At 43.0% G+C, this 22,498-nt stretch overlaps 1 protein-coding gene across 1 annotated transcript in view; it reads right to left on the bottom strand.

Moving 5' to 3' along the window:
• Positions 1-20,052, bottom strand: part of KLHL14 (kelch-like family member 14) — a 46,769-nt gene extending 26,717 nt beyond the window's left edge. The window contains exon 1 of the mRNA XM_010293366.1: positions 19,935-20,052. Within this exon, the coding sequence (XP_010291668.1) occupies positions 19,935-20,037 (103 nt within the window). The 5' untranslated portion in view covers positions 20,038-20,052. The remainder of the gene's footprint in view (positions 1-19,934) is intronic.
• Between the last annotated feature and the right edge of the window lie 2,446 nt (positions 20,053-22,498).

The following is a 22,498-nucleotide window of genomic DNA, read 5'->3' as shown; positions in this document are numbered from 1 at the left end:
CACAGATCACTTACTTTGCAAATCTATACACAGAAGATGAAATGAGAGTGTGTACCTGAAAAAAATTCCATTAATAGATTTGGACTAAATTTTTGTTAATTTCCTTTTGCTTTCTGTAATAACAGTACTGTTTAGTATTTTCAGAAAAACTGCTATGAAAAATGTGCTGTGATGCTTATTGATAACAATCAGAAAAATTCCCTCCATATGAGCACTCATACCAAAAATTTTGTTCTGCTCCTCAAAAACTCTTTGTGGGTTTGGAAAGCATCCAGTCAGGAAACAGAAGCAAAACCACGTTTCTTAAAATTAAATACCAAGCTGAATATCATTGCACAAGTAGCTGCTATTTAAATCATGCGGTGTCAAAATTCATGGGCTGAACCATATTCACACAGAATCACAAATAATTCACAAATCACACGGTACTGCATGGTCATGGACTGCTGACAAACAGGATGGAAGGTCAGGTTAATTTAAAACACTGGCCATGCCAGGACTGCAGGATTCAACATGTCCAGTAGAGTGAATTAAAGTCGTCGTGATCAATCCCAAGTACTTAAAATACACGTAACTAAGTATCCTCCACTAGCTTGCATTTTTTTGTGGAAGGAGTTAATTTCACAAATAGTATTGTTCATGAAAGTATAATTTTCAGTTAGTTAGGTGAAGCGAAGGACTAAGACACAGAGTCTGCATGAACAAAACTGGGTCTCCCTGTGCTAGTAACCATGGCTTGGACCAGGTTCTGGTGGAGACTGAATTCAAGAAGGGAATGAAACTGCAATGAACAGACAGGCATGGGTCAGGTCAGGTCAGAGCAGATGTGGCAGAAGGTCTTCCAGACCAGGACTGGAAGAAGAGATGGCCAAGTCTGCGAACACAGCAGCACATACTGATCTAGAGCCCCAAGTCCTGCTCTCTTCACACTCCTCCGCTGTCAGCACATCTGGGTGGACATTTGTGCTGTTGACACCCCGTGGTCAATGTTGCACATAGCCTCCGCTGTCACTAGCCACCGCCTGGATTCAAAAGGCAGAGGTGCGCACAAGCAGACCTACAAAGCCAGCCTACATGACGCACTGTTTCTTAGCATACCTTGAAAAGGCAGTTTCACCTCCATGTAAATGCTGAGGAGATGTGGGGCACTCAGAAGTTATGGACTGCCCTTGTGAGAGGCTGCAGTGCACATCTCCTCCGGCACCTCTTTGTTTATTTGTGCTGGCATGAGCCTTAAACAGCTAACCACGACACTTCCCAACTGCCCATCTTGCTGAAGGTTCAGTAAGATTCAGTCCCACGAAGACCAGAGACCTGCAGAAGCTGCCACTGCAAAAAAAATTCCTGCCCTTTCTTGGCCCAAGTCCCATCACTCCTTGTGATGGCTGATGCATGCATGCAGCCAAACAAGAAACAAGTAAGAAACCACACTATTTTTTTAAGTGCATTGAATTTAACCCAGATCTGTTCCCCACCAAGCTTCCCTGCCTAGCCTCACAAACTGGAGTTAGCAGGAGTGTGAGGCCGTGAGAAGAAGGGAAGGACTGGTGTACCAGCAGCAGCACCAGCTTGCATCAGCTTATCGTGGTTGTGAAACTACAACCTCAGCGTGTGATACCAAACCATTTAAATGGGTCTAACCCAGTGCTGCTGTGGCCCTGCTCCTCTCACAGCCCAGGTAATCCCGGCCCCTCTTCGTGCCAGCACAGTATCTCCTTGGCAGCCCTCAGTGAGCCCTTTCAAAGCAATAACCTGGTGGAAAAATAACCCAGAAAACAAGAGAGTATAGTTTCATTTTGGTTTAATGCCCTGAGCAGGCTCACCCAGGAGTCAAATGAGTTCCAGAACTGACGTGAAGGAGGAGACAGGACCAGGGGATGGGGTTTGGGTGGAAAGGAACTTGAAACAACAGCAACAGCTTCACCTACTGTACGGACATGCAGGGGATGAAGCTGCCCTATGAATGACCCAGGTAACAGTGAACAAGACCTCTGACTGCCAAGAGGTTGCTCCAATTCTGGAAGGTGTGTAGGGAGAGGCTGGGGGCTGCAGGAGCAGACAGGATTTCTCACAGTTAAGGTAGCAGTGCCCTGAGCTCCCCTGAGCTGTGGGACGGGATCTTGTCCCTGCCTTTGCCACACAGTTTTACTGCAGTGCTAGACAAGTCCCTTAAGCTAATTTTTTCCACAGCTACCCGTTTCTCCTGTTCTGAGAACATTAATTACCTGTGCTTCATTTTCAGAGAGCCTGATCTGATCCCTGTGTCCGATACGCAGGAGCACTCTGTGCTCACCGCTGTAACTGTGGAGGGATCTTGAAATGGGCACCCCAAAATAAAGGACACCTTTGACTTTAACCTCATTGCACCTCTGTTCCTCGTCTGCAAAATGAGGGACTACGCTCCTCACAAAGAGGATGGTGCAAAAATACAGTAAGATGCCAATGGAGCAGTTGGTCCCTGTTGTTGTGAACACAATAAAGGAAACCTTGTGAAAAAAATTCTGCCCTCAGAAGATCTTAGCAGACAAGATCTACTTGCTGAGCAACAGAGAAAACAAAATACTGTGAGAAGAAAATTCATAGTCCCTTCTGTGCACTGACATGTGACAAAGAGTAGTATGTGATATCATTAGAGATCATATCTTAACGCTTATGCAAACAGAGGCCAAATTAAGGTTGCAGAAGCAGCTCAGTTCTCACATTTCCTAACTCCGGAGGGCTTGGTACCGCCGTCTGCCTAAGCTCTTCTCAAGCTTGGTGCAAGTCCCTCGTGCATGATCCACCCGAGGTCTGACAGGGAGCTATGGCCTTCCTTACCCTGCAGCTGCTCCAGCATCTCTGAATCACCCACCTAGGTGCTGTGGAGTCCGAAGTCTACAGAGCCCACGGCCGGAGTTGCAGGAGCCCTCCTCCTCCTCCTCCTCCTCCTCCTCTTCCTCCTCCTCCTGCCGCATTTCCTCTCGCCGGCAGTTTGAGGCGAAGCCACTAGATGGGGTGCAGTGTGCTGGGCTCCCCCCTCCCCCGGGAGAGGCATTTCAATCATCTTTTGGCTTCAGGTTTTGCAACCAACCAAAAAAACAAAGAGGTGAAACGCAGCACAAAAAAAAGCCATAGCCAGTTTCCTCCCAAGCAGTTCACTTCGGCTCGTTCCTCGTGTTCAGCGTGAAAGGGAACAAATCAAACGGAGTACACAAACCCCAGCGAACGCTCGGCGCGTCAATCCGGGTGGATGCTGCGCCCCCCCGGCTCCCGCTGCCTGCCATGGGCACGGCGGGTGCTCAGGCTTTGGCAGGGCTATCAGTCATACCTGCTTTGCCTCGTCTTGTCTCGGCTCCCCGAACCCAGACTGCGCGAGGATCCGTCAGCGATTTCTCTGGCAGTCCACACACATCTGCTTTTCTACTCCACACGCCAGTCCTAGTAAAATCCAGCAGGCACGGTTCCCTTCCCCACCAATACGCCGCCAAATCTCTCTCTCTTAATAATAATCTGGAAGCTGGGTAAAACAACGTGCTCGCTTTTGACAAAGAGCATGCTTCCTCATTACAGGGGTAAGGAAGGGGAAAGAGGACATGAGGAAACTGATACTAAAAAAAACACTGACAGGATTAAAGGGGAAAAAGAAAGAATCCTTTCTAAAATGGTCACTCCTTTCCAACGGAAACGCAGTGTTTTCCTCAAGGTTAATCTCAAACCGAACTGCATAAAGGTGGCCAGATTACAGCTCTCTTCTCATCCCTCTAAAGAACGATTTTTCAGGGAAGGCACGCAGAAGCTGAAGCATGCCTATTCCATCAGGAATGTGCAAAGGGACTAGTATTTACCTGTATATGCAACACCGCCGAATTACACCTTCTCTTTCTTTCCCAACTCCTTACAAGAATTGTCCCTCTCAAGGCAGTAGTGGATGACCATCCCAGTAACATTACCTGTTATTAAACCTGTATATAAAATACAACCAAGCACTCCTTCCCAACATCCAGCTTCTTCCAGCCTCCCACAAAAATACAGATATCCTAGATCCCCTACAAAGCACCTTCTCATGACCCGGTCCAGCCTTGTAAGCCCCTGAGGACTCCTCTTATTCTTCTCCATGGCCAAGAGAAGGAGAGCAAAAAGCCAGGATCAGTTTCACAGAATCACAGAATCATTAAGGTTGGAAAAGACCTTTAAGATCATCAAGTTTGAAGTTAAGTCTTTTCTTTTGCTTGTCTGGCATGGGTAGAGAAAGTCCTCCTCCCACTCAGCAGACGAAGACCACCTGAGGGCAGCTGCCAGGGATGCTCCTAACATGCAGCAGCAGTATTGACAGGGCTAAGTACACCCTCAGTTCTCCTCTCTACCCCAGTAACGGGTAGAGTATTGCACAGTAACTTGTATTTTGCAGCCTGTCGCAGCCAGCGCTGCACAGGCCTGTATCCCCGCTCGTGTCTCAACGCAATCTTGAAAGAACCACACAGGGGGTACGCCCAAGTGGCAATGCAGCACTTTATCAGGCAGGATTACACCTTAACTGTGAACTGTGAGACGAGCATGGACAGATAGATTTGTGCTGCCCAACAGTATGTCCTGTCACATGCCCTGCAGGTGAAAACTCAACTCAACCTTCATTCCTGATGAATGTGGATTTTCACGAAGACAAACAAATGAAAAAAAATGTGGCAGAAAAAAAGGAACACAAAGGAAATAAAATAAAAAGTGCACTTAAGGAGTTCTTTTTTTTAATCCATTGCAAAAACACTGACAAAATGCACAGCACATCATTACCGGACATTGATACAGACCAATCCTGTCTGAGGAGTTTGCAGTTTTCCTATAAATTAATCAAGACAGAATATAATCCCAAATGCAGTGCATTTGATCATATATATACATATGGACACTGCTGATCCACATTTGGCTAAAATAAATGTGTTTTTTGCACAAATTAGGTTACCACTGATACAAACAAATTTGATTGATACTACAGAGCACGAACAGATGATCAACGCAATTGCTTTGGTTTAAGCACTGTGCTTGTGAAAGTCACCACTTATCATCCGGGCTACAGCAATTGCTTCTGGTCTCTTACAATTAGAAAAAGCCACTAGCTTGAAGTATCTTACAGCACTGATTAGATTGTTCAAAAGAGCACATCTTACCTTACATTTGTAACCACCTAGGAATATGAGCACTAGCAGGCTCAACTAGTAGGTGCTACCTTAGAGAAAAGCAGACGAGCTGGATCACTTGCAATCCTTTGACCGTAACAAAATTGTGAAAGGTTTAGACTCAAAAAAATTTCACAGATAACAAACAGGTAATAGCAACTACCTGCAAAATGAGCTGGCGAAATCAGCCTACTCCTTATGCCAGTGTACCATATTTACACAGTACAAAAAACATGGAAATTTTGCAGTGACTATACAAATCCCAAGAAGCAGTGTGGTGTTTTTATTAGAGAAATACCTTCATTAAAATTCTGTAGAGTCCCTAAAGCCAAACTTTACACATCGAGTCTGCCAAGATAGCTCCATATGATCAGCTATATGTAGAGTTTCAAAGAGTAAGTCCTCAGAATTTATTTTGTTTTCTGACATAAAGAAGTACTTTCTGGTGTTCTGCGGTATGTAGAACCTCTGAGCGATTACAAAAACCTGTTTTGGACACTTGCTGAGATCAATGTCACTGGAGGTTCACAAATATATTCATTCCTATTGCAGTACCAGGGTGCATAAACACAGTTTTGATCAACATGAATACTAAGCATTTTTGCAAAAATTTTGTCTTCAAATCACATTACAAATCTTGTGGGCTTGGTTATTTGTTCCCTACTCTACAGTACAAGTGCTGATAACCCAAAACATTTTCAAAAGTTACAATCCAGACCACTAAATCCAAGACACTACATATGCTTGATGCCCCTTCAATTTACTTTCTCCAATTTACTTTCAATTTGCTTTAATTTTCAACCCTAAGATCAAAACCTTCCATTTAAAAAATAATCAGTTGAATCACAAAGCTTTGTCTTAATATACTAAATGTGCAAGATCAGAGATAAAATTGTTGGCAACAGTGCTAATGTAATTCTGCAGCAACTTCCCTGAAATCATCAGAATTAGGTACTCGGGCTTTATTTAGACGCATGACAAAGGGCAGTATTACAGTTGCGCTGTGAGGGGACAGTCCCAGGGTAGAACTGTGAGTACCAAAATTGCTGAAGTATGGTATAGCCATACCTGAACTAACGTCATGCTACTGACTTAGCCCCAACTGGTGTACTCTCAGGTTCTCTGTTGTTTTAAAGGTCCCAGTTTAGGTGCTGTATCTACTGGTGGCAGGGAAACAACATGTTACAAAGGCATATAGGAAGAATGAACACATGGGTAAATCAAATACTTCTTTTCAGATGTTTAGTATCTGTCTGTGGGTTGCTCCAGTGGACAACCACAAATATTTTTCAGCAGAATAAATATTAAATTAGTAACAGATTTCATCCACAGATTTCATGGAGTGGTATGAATTTGGTCCACACAGTTCACTTTTCTGATCTCGAACAGACCAGACTCTCCTTTGCTTGTGTTTTTTTCCTTTGATACTTGCACGACGTTTTTGCACCAGCCCACCCAGGATGAATTCCAGTTTACAGACCCAATAGGCAGCTCTGGGGTCTGCCCTCCTTCTCCAACTATGCAACCCCCAACAAACCCAACCAACCAAAACCAGCCACTCCTTCACCCTGCCTGCACCCTCCATGGGGTTCCTTACACCCAGAACTGGTGTGTAATCGTTAGTCTTCCAGTGTCAGGGGAAATGCAGAGCTCTCAAGAACACTTTTTGCCTACTGCAAAAAGGTAATTAGTGACTTCAGAAGCGGAGGTAAATAACCGTGGTATCGTACGGTTAAATGGCCAGCCCTGGAAGAATTTTTTTTGGTGAAAATCAATATAAGGTGATAAATCAATACGAGTTCTCCGTATAAAAACACTTCCTCCTGAAACAGTGAGTTTAACATTATTCAAACAAATTCTTCTATTATTTAAAGATGTATCTTCATTCCTGTTGAACACTACTTTTTTGTGCTATGTAAAGCCAGAGGAGTTTTCTCTAATGAATCACTCATTTTCTCTGAGGACAATGAATTCTGTTCCAATACTGAAAGTTTCAAATGAATGCCCTCAAGCAGCAGGAACGGCTTCAGGCGGGTGCTAGCGCTGGGTTTTTTTGCCTAAGGGGAAACCCCTTTCCACAGCAGCCTTGCCGCTCTGAGAGGACGCTAGGCTGTTAAAATCAAGCAGCTGGGGTGAAGCCAAATCATGGCTTCAGGAAAAGGGACGCTATGTCAGGGCTTTATTGCTGTTGTAAATCTTTATAGTTAAGAAAAATCAAACTTCTGAGCACTGAAATGATCATTTCTTGGAGCTGCGCTGGAGGCAGCCCAACGGCTGACAGGAGGACGGAGGCTCCAACCTTGCCCAGTGAAATGTGCCCCAGAGAGCCCGCGAAACACGCTGCACATTAACAGGACTGAAGTTGGAGGCCTGAGCGCTGTACAAACCCTTACATGGGGCACCCCTGCCCCAGGTGTATCTTTCTTTCCTGGAGCTGAAGTTAATGGGGGGCCAGTAAATGCCCAGCTGATTCCAGCAATTGTGATTCTGCTGAATAAAACAAAGTGTAAAGGGAATTGTGCAGACATTAGGGGTAATGCAGCTGGGAGGCAAGGACTGCACGGGGACTAGCCAAAAAGATGGGATTTGGACACCACAAATCATCCAGCTCTGTGGTACCGGCTGGCACGGGGCTTAAAATAATTGTAGTTCTCTGGAGAGAGTATAGAGATAAACTCCATCCTATGTTAATGCACTGTCATACAGAGTTGTTTACAAGCAGTACTTAGTAAAGTGCTTAAGCATGTATTTAAACACACTGCTGAACATCAGCGTGATTAATGCTTTGCTGAATTAGAGATATGATACGAATACATTTTTCTGCTGTTGTAATTTTTCATTATATACACTTATAAGCTGGTCATAGGGATTTTCTTTCAGTTTTGCATCCAGCAAATGAGTTAATTTGGGAGTCAAATTCTCCCTTAGTTATGCCTGCACAATGCATTTCACATGCATGAGGGCAGAAGACTGCTCCATGACCTTTAATTGGACTTCTTTTGTGTTAGTCTTTTATGATCTATCCAGGAAAAAAGAAACGGGTTCCTTCTTTCTGATCTGGCAGCTCTTTGACATTCTCTTCATGTCATTTCAATCAGAAAAGTATCTTTTACATACGATATATATGTTTGTTAAGGCTGTGCACATACAGCAGCTATAATTCTTGACCAGCAAGGAAGCAGCTGCTGGTGAGTACAGATTGGAGCCATAGACTCTGTTCTTCCGTGTGTAAAACTGGGGAGAGGGACAGGAAGAGAAGAAACATGGCTCTTACACCACTTACCATGGTAATTCTATTTACATCTATTTTAATGATTTCTATATATCTATACAGCACCATTCTAATGATAATTTGCCAAGCCTCCCTACCTGAAAGCGATGCAAGCGCATCTCTCCGAATTTCTCCTTTCCTGTTTGACCTAGGGAGAAGCACTTACCATCTCCTAGTTTCAAGTTTGGGAGGCAAACCCTTTTTTTTCCCCCCTCTCCTTTTTTCTTCCTGTTTTTTTAAATAATCATAACTCATTGGCCTACCCATATACATTAAAGTGCTTGTTATTGTCATCACTGCAAAACAGTCACTCCATTTGCATCGATGTAGTTTTTACTCACAAGAAAACAAGCATGATTTAATAGTTGTAGCTGTAGCCATCTCACAGTTGAAGACTTTTTTCCCCCTAAAAGCTAAATTGTGTGCATTAAATACATTATCTACTTGTAACAAAATGGGAAATTTTAAAATTACTCAGTCACAGATAATTTGTTGCTGAAAAAGACAGACTCACATCAACCACTGAAAGCTCAGGGTGCTTGCCGAGCTCAGTCAGCGTCTGGGTAGGATTACGTGGGTTCGTGGGTAACACACGTTCACAGGGCGAGAAAGAGCCCAATTCCCCTTCGCTGTCCCTCTCACCAGCTCCCAAGAAGCCCGAGTGGGGGTTTCTCACGCCAAACGGCCGGGGTGCCGGGCTCGTTCCCACGCCTCAGCCCTCACACGGACGCAGGTTAGCTCAGGGCACCTCAGCTGGGAACCAGCTGCACCCTCTGTGCCGAAAGTACAGCCCGGCTTATTTCACACACCGCTCCCCGCAAGCGGTACGGAGAAGACCACCCCACGTCGGGCTTTGGCCACTCACCCCAGCCCACCGACACCACCTGAGTAGGCCTCGCACCTTCAAACACTCTTGCGACATGGCTTACCGCCTCGGTGTCCTGTTATAAAGAGACCGGCAGACTGTGACAGCACCTCCCACCCCTTCATCCACACTAATTTAATTTAAGAGCAGCAGGAGTCTTAGGGCAGCACTGGGGGAGACCCCGGTGGAGGAACGGAGGCATCCCGCACCTCGTGCGGAGGGTGGGCATGAGCTCCCCTCCGCAGCAGAGCTGCAAGCTGCGCAGGGAGCCCCAGGGCCCAAGCCAAGGCCCTCAAGAAGCCAGTAGAGTGGTTCTCCAAGGCAGCTCGTGAGGGGCTCAAAGTCACCCCTTCTTTTGTATCCCGGGGGTGATCTGTTCACAAGCAGCAGGGGTGCAGTCATGGGGAAAGGTAGGGTAGCTCGTACTACAGCTGCCTTTGTTGCTCGTGCCCGGAGAATACCAGAGGACATCACTTGGCTAGAATGACAGGAGGGCATATGTTAAAGCAATTAATTCGTTTGCCCACAAAAATTGAGGCCAGGCCAGGATTTGTACCTTTCTTAGTGCTCAGTCTGATCTTAAGCAACGGGACTTCCACCATTTCCCGTGGGAGATTATTCCACAACCTAATAGATCTCAATGTCAGGAAGTTTTTTCCTGATATTCAGCCATAATTCATATCCATGAATTATGAGCTACTGTCGACATCACACCCATTGAGGCATTCCTAGAGCCTGCTTCATTTAAAATTATATGCTCTAGTTATGCAGGGTTTCTGTGTACTAGGGCAAAATGCTTTTTCTGCAGGTTAATTCATTATTATTCAATTTGTTAACACTTTTTTCCTCGGTGTGAACAGTAATTCTGCAGTTGCATATCCTGTAGTAGCACAATCTCCATTTGGGAGTAGAATCACAATATATAAATATGACAAAACAACATACCAAAAACCATCCCCATAAAGATGTATGAGTCTGTTCCTGCAGATACTTACTCCAGCATTCAGTTAAATGAAAGCAGTAGCTCATACAACACCTGGTATGAGACAGAAAGCTTAGAAAAAACCTCTCTCAAGTCCGTAATAAATTTTATTCCTGTCTTAAACAGAGGGAAGGTACGAGAGTAGGGGAGCCAGTAGGGAAGAGGGGAAGGGATGGGGAAGGGAGAAAGGAACTTACTCAAGCTGTGAGAAAATAGAGGAAAATTGAAAAGAGAATTAATTCCTACAAACAATGAGCCACTACAACACAATAAGGACGTACAACAGCAAATAAAGTTCAGGATGCAAAATGTGCACCTCTTGCCATCAATAGCACTTACAAAACTGAGAAAGCTAAGGCAGGCTTCTGAAATCTGTATTGCAAATTATTGTGTACAAAACACTTCTTGGAAGGAAACTGCCTTTTGTTTCAGTAATATTTGAGAAGAGAAAATTTATAAACCATGTATCGATTTCTCAAAAAAGTCCAAAGGTTTCTATAAGAAATATTTATGATTAAGTTTTGCCCAGCTAGCAGTGCTTTGCCATCCTGTTTGCAACCCATTTGTACATAAATAAAATGTCACATTAGATACTGAAAAAGGGAATGCTTTCTAAAGTAAGCAACTAGAAACACACCAGAGTTCATTTTCATCTCCATACATGCCTGGCTCCCATTAATGCTACATAAATCCCAGAGCAACTAGATGAGAATAAACACATAAATTTTACCTGAAATCATCTAAGGAACAGAAAGCCATGTTTGCAGCAAGCACTAAATTCACACAATGCCACATAATTTTGCATGTAAGTTATTCCAGATGGCCAATTTTTTAGAGACAGTGGCCAAATAGTATTAAAGGACCTATACAAAAAGATCTGGTGAGAACATTTTTGACGAGATTTCCTTTCACTAGAAATTATGTGACTTTACTGAAATCTGTACCTAGCCAGGTGGGACACTTGCTCTGGACAGAAGACAGGACAAGACAGCTCCCAGTTCCTACTGGACCAGGAAATGTGTGTTCATAGCAGACGCACGATGCCCATAGGCTGAGATGACTCAATACACTGCAGATCCTTTAGGACTGCATTAAGCCCAAGCATCTACACTCTGTTGCTCACCTACCGATGAAGTCACAGCAACTTGTTATTTGTAGCCATGCAGCTTCTGGTTTGCAGTTAACCTTGCAAAGCTGGACAAAACTTTCTTTGTTGGGGCTGTGAAATACCCGTTGGGACATACACGAGGGATTCCGAAGTTAAAAAATTGTGCTCTGACTTAAGGAAAGCAGGGACTCAAACCTCAACTGCCTGCCTCTTTGTCAACCCACAAGAGATGTCGAGATGAGAAGGGACATTCTGACATAACTCTGGTTTTGCAAAAAATATTTGAAGGAATTTGTTTTCATTTTGCGTTGAACAAAGCTGAAGAAGTTGCTGCAAAATGGAACTGTCATCCTCAAGCCATCTGTAAAGACACGTAACTCAAGTTGAAAGATGAGGTAGAAAAACTAAGTTCTGTGATCCAGGAGGAAGGTTTTGAGTTAAAGGTTTTGATGTACCTGCAAGGATATGGCAGGGAGCGGCATCTCCAGGAATCAGCAGCTTTCTTTGTAAGATGTCTCCGCAGAAGCCTGACTTTGGCATCTGCTTGGAAATGGCACAGATCATCTGATAACTCACCGGCCTTACACTGGCCACCTTACTTGGAGCCACCCACGGCTCAGCTCTGCACTGTCTCGGTGCCCTGCCTAAGGATGCCGCAGAACCAGGTTGCGTCCTGTTCTCTTGTCCCACACAGGTTTTCAACCACAAATGGTCCTGGTTGAGCAGAAGCAGGGAAGTGGACATCTGGGTAATGCTTCTGGACTCTACCTGAAAGTAACTGTTTGCCGGTGGAGTTTCTGAGGGTGAAGGTGAGTAGATTCCGGCATCTTCATATATGTGGACGAAAACGAACAGCCTGGTTTCCAGAGAGATGGGTGTTCACAAATCCACAACAAAGGGCAGAAAGTAGCCACGAGAAGCTGAAAGACACTTGAGAGTTTCAGCGCAAACAGACTGAATGCAGTGGTAAGACTGGCCATTTCAAAAGCACAGCACAGGAAGACATAAAAGAACTGGGAACATAGGAAGAGAAAGTTGTCCAGAATCTAGGAAACACCACACTTATATGTAAGAGGGGAATATGCAGAGTAATCTGCTTTGTAAATAAGCAGGAGATCTCAACTGAAATTATAATTTTTTTGTGTGAATAATTTACTTATACTAGCCCTTCATTCCCTGAGGGTTTCAGCTGAAAGAAAGTGAAATGAAGTTAAGAGGTTGCTTGGTCAACCCAGGCACAGAGTACAGAGGTTATCACAAAAGATATACACAGTCAAGTAACACCTGTGTAAAAACAGAAGCTAACAACATCGTAATCAAAAAGAAAAATGCACAGCAGGAGTGCTGACATTTCTGTAAAGTTATCTCAAATGGCAGTGCAGAAGAAAATAATATTTAATGCACAAATACAGCATTCATTGTGAGAACATGCTACATTTTCACTCATTCTTAGAGCTCTGTCTTGCTCTTAGATATGCAGGCGTGCACCATTAATAGCACTTGCATGGTTGAATTCCCATGCATCATCCTCAGAATGGGAGTTGTGGCTAACCTCTGGTATGTCACATGTAAAAAAATACTCTTCGCTGTATTTCTGCTTCTCACTTCTATATTCTCACCTCCCTGTATGCGTAAAGCATGTGGCTTATTGGCAACGTGTCTGACCACCTTGAATTAATCTCCTAAATCCAGGCTTAAAGTTGGATAGTCATACCAATCAGTCAACTTTTCGTGTATGAATTTCTCTTCTTCTGTGACCACATTTTCCTGGTTTTGAACCTTTTAAAAGGGTCTAAACAGGAGGATGAAAAATATAGATGGAATTGATGTTTAAAATTAGCTTTTAGCGCCATCAGTGTGTTTATTTAAGAAGGAGGCTACATATGAGCATGTGCATACGTGTACACGTACTTCTGCATACACCTACCACATTTATTAAATCTGTCTAGTGGGTAATACCAAGACTTTTGCCTTAGCAATATGCTAATGCTTGCTCAAGCTTTTCAATGCAGTGCTGAAACCATCCTTGACACAGCACTGAAGCAGAAGCTGCAGCATTCCCGACTGCTGGATAAATGGAGTAAGAGAGATGAGATTTATCAGGGCTGCCAAGAAGTGTTCATCAAGACACATTTTTGATTAACGTAAGTGTGCACTATTCTCGCAGGTGACAAAAAAAGGGGGAAGAAGTTATAACTGGCATGTGTCAAGAGATTTAACCTGGCCACCTGACTTGACTCAGCTTTTGCAAACATCACTTCTTTTATTCAGTTACCAATTGATTGGGGGGGAATTGGAGGAGGAAGCCTTTGCTTCTAACACACTCTCATTCTTCTAAAAAGTAAAAGCTCTACAGTGGATGGATTTGTTTACTTAAAAGATGTAACATTTCCAAAGGCACAATATGGGTGGCCAGGCATCTTGTGGTACTTAAACTGACATTTATGCCTTTGAAAATTTCTCCCAAGAACCTCTGATGCGAGCATATAAATCATCCTGTCTGGCTTGTAAGTAACCAACTTGGAAAAGAGAAAACTGGATAGAGCACTCCAACACAAGAAGGACCAAGAAATTTAGTAACTCCAAAGCCATTTCAGAAAAACAGAGGAATAAGAGTTCTGTTATTAATTTGGCCAGGAAGGACAAAGTATCATCCTGTATAGGAAAGGCTGACACAACCGAGCATCACACAATTGCCAAAGAAAATCGAAAAGAAATGCAACCTATTCCAGCAGAAATGATGTAGTCTGCAGAGTGGAGTGACCCAGGTTCTCTGACGATGACTAGGACATGAAACAAACCATTCTACCTTCCTTTTATTTGACTTCCCTGTGGGTAAAACGCATAAATAATGATGCTGAATATGTCACAGAACATATTCAAGGGAAATTTAAAAATTCAAAATGACAGAAATACAAAGATGATGTATTCAGACTAGACTACCTGCAGTGGAGATTGCCCTGTGTGAACATGAAAGCAGAGCCAACCTGAGGAAGGGAGGAGAAGGCAGACCGCCCTTATTAGAGCACCGAGGATGAAAAGGTTACCAGCTGCCTGTTACGATCAGCGAGTCAGAGGGAGACAAATAAATGACAACTCCTTGATACTGTGTGATTGCTGCTGGCATGAAGGAGAGAGATACAGAAGGAAATCGAAGTGCCCGATTCATTGTTTGACTTTACACATGGACCAAACACAGCAGATGGAAATGTACCTAGCAAAGGGCAGGAATGTCGAGACAACTAAGGTAAGACCAAGGGATGACTAGGAAAAGAGGTAAGGAGAAATGGGGTGCTAGTCATCCTGACTAAACTCTCCAGTCTGATGACTTTCTGGACATTTCCCCGTCTTTCCTATCCAAACATATTGCCTGCATTATACAGGACAATGCTGCTGGCTTTTACATTGGACTAAAATCAAAATCTAGTACAATCCATTAAGCATAAACACATTATTGCCCACACATGTATTTGCCACTGTTTTGATGCTCACTGAATCCCCTCCGTGGTTAACCAGATGATGTGGTTATCTAGAAATGTTACAATTAGCATCTTACTGAAAAACAAAGTACTGAAATGAAAGAAAGATCTGCTGCAACTGCAGCTGCACATGGATGGCACGTGCCGTGTAAAGAGTTCAGTAACATTTCCAAGATATTACCCTTTTGTGCTTTAGAAAAAAAGAGAATTTTGCATTGAAAGAAGGCTTCGCTGTATACCTAGAAATCTGTAAGACACAATTTGTCTCCTACTCATCAGTTCTAATCAGACAGATAGATACACTGCTATGGAAAAAATACAAAAAAAAAAACCCCAAAACTAAAACAATGACTGCATCATTTTTATTTATTTCTTGCATTCTCTGTTCATGTAGCAAGAAATTTAATTCCAGTTGGATCAGTCTCTTGTGATATTTTTTCCTTTCATTTAATATATTTTTTAAATGCTTAGAAGCATCATGACAGAAAAGCATGTATTTTTTGCCCTGGCTTATACCCATCATCCTTAACATTACAACAAGACAAAAGCATTAAAGTAAAATTAATCATGTCAAAAGATTTTAGCAAAAAACAAGGGAGACCATGCATAAAGCATCGCTTTGTCTAGTGTGAAGTCACGCTCTGATTAAAAACATATAATGAAAGTGAAAGTAATACATCATTGCCTTAGCAGTAGGGTTTTTGGGAGAGCTCTGCAATTCTGAACACAAAAAATCTTTATAGGCTCTGGATTTTGAAACTTGCAATTATTATAGAATAATTCTCACAAAACCCCCAGTGTTTCACTTCCTTAAAGTTTAATTAATCTTAAATATTGCAGTTAAAACAAACAACCAAAGGAGTTCTAGGATTAAACAAGGACTCCTGGCAGGACCGTAGCCGGTAATTAAAACTGAAGCAGCAGTGGCTGGTTCTGAGCAGTGAGGCATGAGGTGGTGACACAGAGACACTCCCACTGCCCTACATCCAGTACGTAGTGATGAAGACTGCGAAGTATCATGGAATAACGAAACCCCATGAATAGAGCAGGACTTTTGCTATTACTAAGGTCTGTCAAACACCCATCAGCTGTTCAGTTAGTGCCACTGGGCAGTGGCAGCCTGTTGCTGCTATGTGACAGAGGTAGTACCCAGTTAAAAAATGAACTGGTGTTTGTGCATGTGTAAGCAAGCCTGAAAAGAAACCACACAGTGAAGATCTCTTCGCTGTACTTTGCCATAAAAAGTCTATAAAAGACACAACTGTGCAATAAGTAATGTTTCAAATTAAACAGCAATGTGCACATTATGAAACTCAGATTAGGATTGTGCCCACATCCAGTAAAATTAGGTGGCAGAAGATGTTCGTAAAATGCCACTTCCTTTCTTTTTTTTTTTTCTTCTTTATTCTGTCTCTATTCTTTGTTGCCAACATAGACTAACTCTGAGAAATACCAGAGAGGAAAAATACACAGTAACACTAGACTGTGAAAAACCTACCGATCCCTTGAGCCATAGCATTCTTGCCTATAGATGATGACATTAAAAAATTGGAAATGGGTGCATGCTTCCCCTCCTCTTCTGGATCTATGAACAAGGCAAGTTGTTTTCCTGATACCTTTAGAATTACTCCCATTAGTACTGATGCATTTGGTGCTTTGGGTAGCCAGGCAGAGAGAGGTGGGCAGTATCCCCTACCGATAGATCTAGTCTTGTCACGGGAACAAAATGAGATTGCTACTCTGCTGAGCTGTCATACTCGATAGCTTGTGCTGTTCCACTTGCAACTGTCTTCATAGCTCCAACTGCAGCGCCACGGCTCACGTGGAGTGAGTAGTTTCTGATGGTTGATCTTCTCCTGTTCCTTATGCATCACACAAGGCAGCGCACAGAGCCCTAAGGAGCTGAGGGGTTGCGACAGCCGCTCTCCGCGCGGAGAAGGAAAAAGGCAACAGGCAGGCAGCTCCCTCTCAAACAGGTTTGCAGTCGCTGCTGAGTAACTTCTGGGGCCCCTCTCAGTGGAGGGTGACAAGAGGAGATTCAGTCTCATCTCACCCATCTCCTCCTCAGTGGACCTGCCACTGCAGCCAGGGCTAAGTGTTTGCAAGCTTCTTTCCCACCTTCCCTACCCACAAATGCCGCTGGCAGAGTGACCAGAAAATAAGTCATGTCGATGGGTCTGGAGGAGGGAAAGGGGGATTTCTGTGCACATTTACACTGGACCAGTAAGCCTCTAAGTGCAAAGCCCGGCTTTTTGTTGGTCCGTGGGAGAGTCTACTGGAGGGCAGAAGGTTTTCTGAATGTTTGCTAGTACAGGAGGAAATCAAACACACCTAAGGCGATAGTAAGATAGAAGGCCCTGAAATACCAGAGTACAAGGATCAGATTGTGCTAATACTAGATTGTACTACTACACACTACAAGTGCAAGATTCTTCCCATCACAGAACCTCAGGAGCAGGACACAGCTTTTGCTCTGTCCCTGTTCACTAGGGAGCAAACTCCTCATTTGCACTGATAGCTGGGGGTGAACAGCAACCTCAGGACTGACAGCAGTGTCTAAACAAGTGAAAAAGAAACAGAAAAAAAATCTTCCTCCTTTGCTGCTAATGGTACATCTCTGATAAGAATAAGCAGACTAATTCTTTTCCAAAACTGTGGACTGGGAGAGAGGCGAAAGGGTAACAGAAGGAAATAAATGTACTTCTTCCTAAATTGCAGAAAGTATGTGAAAAATAAAGATTAAACAATGTTCTTAAATTCCCACACACCATAAATGTCATACTATGTTAATACAACACCATGACTGCACTGAACTATCACCATGTTATAAGGTGACTAGTTTGTGGTCTTCCCTAAAACTGCTCGATCACAGTTCAAGTCCCCACACTCCTGTGCTGTAGAGTCCTTCAATGTTTTATGGAAAGGACAGGACAGAAGCTCTACTCCAACTTGTCTCCATTTTCCATCCTTTCTTATATTGAGGTAGAAAATAAAGCAGAAGATACCTGAAACTCTTATTTCAACTTAAAAAAAAAAAATTATTGCTACCGTTTGGTGAGTAGTAATAACACGTTTTAAGAAATCATGCCTTTTAACATGTATTCTTTTTCAGCCTGAAAAGACAACCATTCTCCTCTGTGTTCCTCGAACAGTAGTCCAGGCCAAGAGGGCACCCTTTTCTAGCCACTTTTGTAAGAACAGGTTTACTCATATCACTAGAGGGTTGGGCATTTGGCATCCTAGGACCTTCAGGACTTCCAGTGCTGAGCACCAAGTGCTTGAACATGAGCTAGCTAGGACTCTTAGAGATGCATTATCTTTTAATCACAGCACAGAAGGTTATACGCATTAACCAGAATAGAACAAGAATTTTTGTTTACTATTTGTTACTATTTGTTAGCAGTAACACAGAAAAGACTACATTCTTTTGATAAAATTACATATAATTATTCAGAAACATCTCTCAATACCACCATAGATGGTGGTGTTACTCAAATACTAGCGATGGATTTTTAACCAGAGGTATCAAGCCTCTGGGTCCAGTTTCCCACAATCTTGGAGAAGCATCACAATGTAAGTAACCAAGAAAATAAATTTCATTCTTACAAAATCTGACATAACTACAGATAGGTAAGATTCAGAACAAAGCTTTTTACGTTAATGCAGTGGAGAGTTCAGCTTTTGAAGCAAGAGGTCCATTTCTCCTGCCTCCCCTGGTGAGCCACTGGATTAGCTACAATAAATTAAAAAAACCTGAACACTGCTGCCTTATGCAGTATCATTGATTTTTCAGTGACTTACCATCTTCAGAATTTTCTTAGAAGTAGTGTACAGAGGTGAGTACCGTATCTCATTATTCTGAAAAATGTGAGGCATAGTACGTTCCCTTGTACAGATGCTGTAGACTTTCCTAATGCACAGTTCATACAACCTTTTGCAATTGCCATTCTTGCACAATCCCCTCTACTATTAGTCCAGGGCATCTATACCCAAGCAGTCTTTTATGTTGCAGCACTTCGAGAAAGGCTCCTAAATTTTCCATGGGAAAAAGCAATCTGCAATGGTATCATTTCAAGTCCTGCATCATAGCAGCCGCCTTAATTCTTTTTCATCCTAACTCGTGCATATATTAATGTGGATGTATCCCATTAAAGGACTTTGGGTAAGGGATGAAGAACAGAATCCTGTAAAATGTATTTTACTGGGGAAAAAAAGCAGGTCTATTAGGAAATCCAGGTTTTACCAGTTGTCCAGTTTTAGAAGTATGGCTTTGATTTATGGATCAAAAATGCTCATTTATTATTTTATCTATACTGCTTTGGGCAATTTTGACAGTTAAAATTTAGTTTTATTGACCAATGCAGCCAGTTTAGCCACAAGGGGACTAATGCACACACAGCCTGCTGCACTCAAGAAGCTATGATTTGATTCCATGACCAAGTGAGACTGGGAATCGCAACCAACATAACAATAAGTTCCAAATCTCGATGCTCAAGGCAAAATACTTACTCTAAAACACAATCAACCTTTAAAAGAAGGTGGGTAAGAATTTTGTGATAGGAGCCTCCATGCACTGTTTATTGTAGCTGATATATTCCACCCATGCTTCTGTCAGCAATGGACGCAGAGCAGTACAGAGGAAACCTTTCTTTAATGATTGTGGACAACAGATAAAGCTGGAAGAAGGAAACGAAAATGCAAAAGAGAATCAAAGGTGTGCTCTAATACTATGGCTTACCAGGGATCTGACTCTGAGAAAACTGTCTCGAACAATGCCTTTTTTTTCCCTAAACCAGATTTTATTCATATGTACATAAATATGCATGTATTCATGTTGCAGTATGAAAGACTTACAAGTTTACTTAAAAAACTTACTGGAATGATTTTAAGCCAATGTTAATTTAGGCCTATCCTATTATAAAATTAGCATCTTCTGCAATCTCAATTTATTGCTCCATTGTGAAGCCCCTTGTGATACATAAACAAATCTCTGAAGAGAAACAAATCAATAAAGTGTCTAATTTGATTAACCATGTTTTTAAATTCATCAAGACAACTGTACAAAAATAAACCACTTACTTGTCAGTATTTTCCACGTCTTCTTTTCATCATCATAATACTGAACCAAATTGCTGGGTAGCCGGTCAGGTCCGGGAGGCAATCCTCCAACCAATAACAGCATTTTCTTATTGGAACGAATTCTTCACCCAAAACAAGAGGAAAGATGAACAACCACATTACTGAGGAGTATTTTTAGTGGCAACAAAACCATAACCATCAAAAGAATGTTCACTGCTTGCAGTTTTCTATTTCATTTTTTGTGTTTCTTTCCCCAATCATGTCTCAACAATTTTTTGAACCAAGCAGAAAAATGATCAGAAAAGCTGCATATCTCTCTACTCATGGAATAATAAGCTTCCTTTATGCAATTTGTTAGAGGTTCATTCTAGAACGACCTTTTTCTTATATTATCCCTTTAAATCATCACTCTTTACAGCTGAATACACATGAAATGCTCTGGAGTTGTACTGAGGTTAAGCATTAAAGTTGCATGTCAAAAATCGTATTAGTCAAAATCATTATTATAAGCCATTCTACACTCAAAGAACCTTGAAAAAATTAAGGTTATGCAGAGAGTTTGTGAGCCAACTCTTTAATCACACACCGAACTTCAGATATATAGTTTAGTACAATTAGCAGCACTGGGCTAATGGTTATGGGTTAAATGCTACTTACAAGCACTTTTGTTTGTTTAATTTAGTCCAGACTCTTGCTTTCACTCTGCCCCCCCGGCTCTCCCCCTTCTCTTTGCTCCCCCCCTGTGCACCACTGGCTATAGCAACACCAATTGGTAAAAATGAGACTGTGATGTTGTTGTGAGCCTCCCCAGAGTGGAGCCCTGCCAATGCTTGCCACTGATCCAGCGGCATGAACCTGCTCAACTGTGCAAAGTCACTCTAATTCCCTCCCTCTGTTTTTCTACCTTCTCCCCCAGGGGGTAACCACTGAAAGGAGTGACTACCCACCCATCAAGAGCTGGCAATTCGCTGCTATTAACCGTGACCGTGATTCCCAATCTGCCTGGCAGTTCTTAAGAACAGGACTGCAATGTCTCATATGCAGTAAAAGCGGTTATCTGCACCCTGCCCTCCAACGCTCCACCTGATGAATGTACGATTTCTTTCCAACATTAAGGGATTTAGCACAATTGTAAGTGAAAAGGGGAGGGGAGGCCCAGACCCCCAGATGAGCCCTGATGCTTTAATAGCCACTTTGCGTATAATTGAACTTTCATCAGTTATACTAAGCTTGGGTGTGATAACGCTGATAAAAGGTCTACGCTCAAAACGTTCCCGTGAAGTAGGAAGGTGACGTAGCCTGGAGAAAACGCATCGATACGAACAAATGTGCAGGGGGACCATGCACTTGATGGAAAGCAGCCTTTACCGAACACCAACATCTTCCCAAGCACAACATCGCTGTAGCAAGCCGCGTGTCAGTCTGCAGCAAACACTCCTGGCCAAGAAAGGTACAGAATGCCAAGAACCAAACCCCACCACCACAACTGCACGCAGCGGGGTCAAACGGCCACCCAGGAGCTCCAACTGCTACCGAGAATGAGAGTTGGGGACCCAGCAATTCACATTTGTATCAAGATTGCATCCTCTCTGGAGGAGGCTGGGCAAAATGAACTAGGTTGTGCTGTAGACACACACTACCCAAAAGGAACCTCCTTCAGGAAGGGAGAACACAGCTAAAGGCTTGATCCACAGGATGCTTAGGAACAGAACTTTTCAAATGGCTGTCCAAGGGACAACTACAGACTGCAGATACATCTATCACAAGGATGGCCGGGGAATTAGCTGGCAGACGGCCTTGTTTGTTTCTAAACGGATTTAAGGCTCAGGGAAGGTCCTGAACTGACAGTGGAGGAAATGAAACCCTCACTGCAGGGGCAGGAGTTACGCGGCGGGGCCAGTGGCACTGCAATATTCTCCCATGGTGTCCTATCCCTCTGCTTTGCTCCTGACTTACTGGGCATGGTGGTGTTGGGTTGTCAGTTGGACTTGATAATCTTAAAAGTCTTTTCCAACCTTAACAATTCTGTGATTCTGTGACTTGGGGGGAAGTCCCTGCGGTCCTTCAGTCTTTCTGACAAGCCAGCCTTTGACCTCAGGCTTCGGCCTCTGCACTGAACGTGCCACGTACTGTCAAACGATGACTGTTACCTGCCCACCAGACTGTAGCTGTGGAGGATATCAGGAACCATCTCATGATCACTGTGGGCACCGACTTCACCCAGTGAGACCAAGCTCTGGGGAAAGCTTTCATAAGCACTGCCAGCGTCTTGAAAAGCTCAATCTCCCTGGTAAAGTTTTTAATGAGAGAACATTTGATAAAACCGATGCAACACAGGAGTATGATGAACTATTTTTGGTATGAGTTAGGGATGACTGCACACGTTATAACAAGTGGCAGAGCAAACCAGAGCCGTAAGTCAGTTATGCATGGCCACCCCTAACGATAGAGGATAAATTGTTTATTCCAACTCTTGTGTGTTGTATGTTATATCACAATCAGCTCCCTGTGTATTATAAAATTCAGAATGCCCCTGCAAGGTTTATTTGATAAAGGAGTTTATT

The sequence above is a fragment of the Phaethon lepturus genome, unplaced genomic scaffold, assembly GCF_000687285.1.
Source record: "Phaethon lepturus isolate BGI_N335 unplaced genomic scaffold, ASM68728v1 scaffold1688, whole genome shotgun sequence".
NCBI classification, from domain to species: domain Eukaryota; kingdom Metazoa; phylum Chordata; class Aves; order Phaethontiformes; family Phaethontidae; genus Phaethon; species Phaethon lepturus.
Note: the sequence above shows the minus strand (reverse complement) of the source record. Positions and strands in the feature narration are given on the sequence as shown.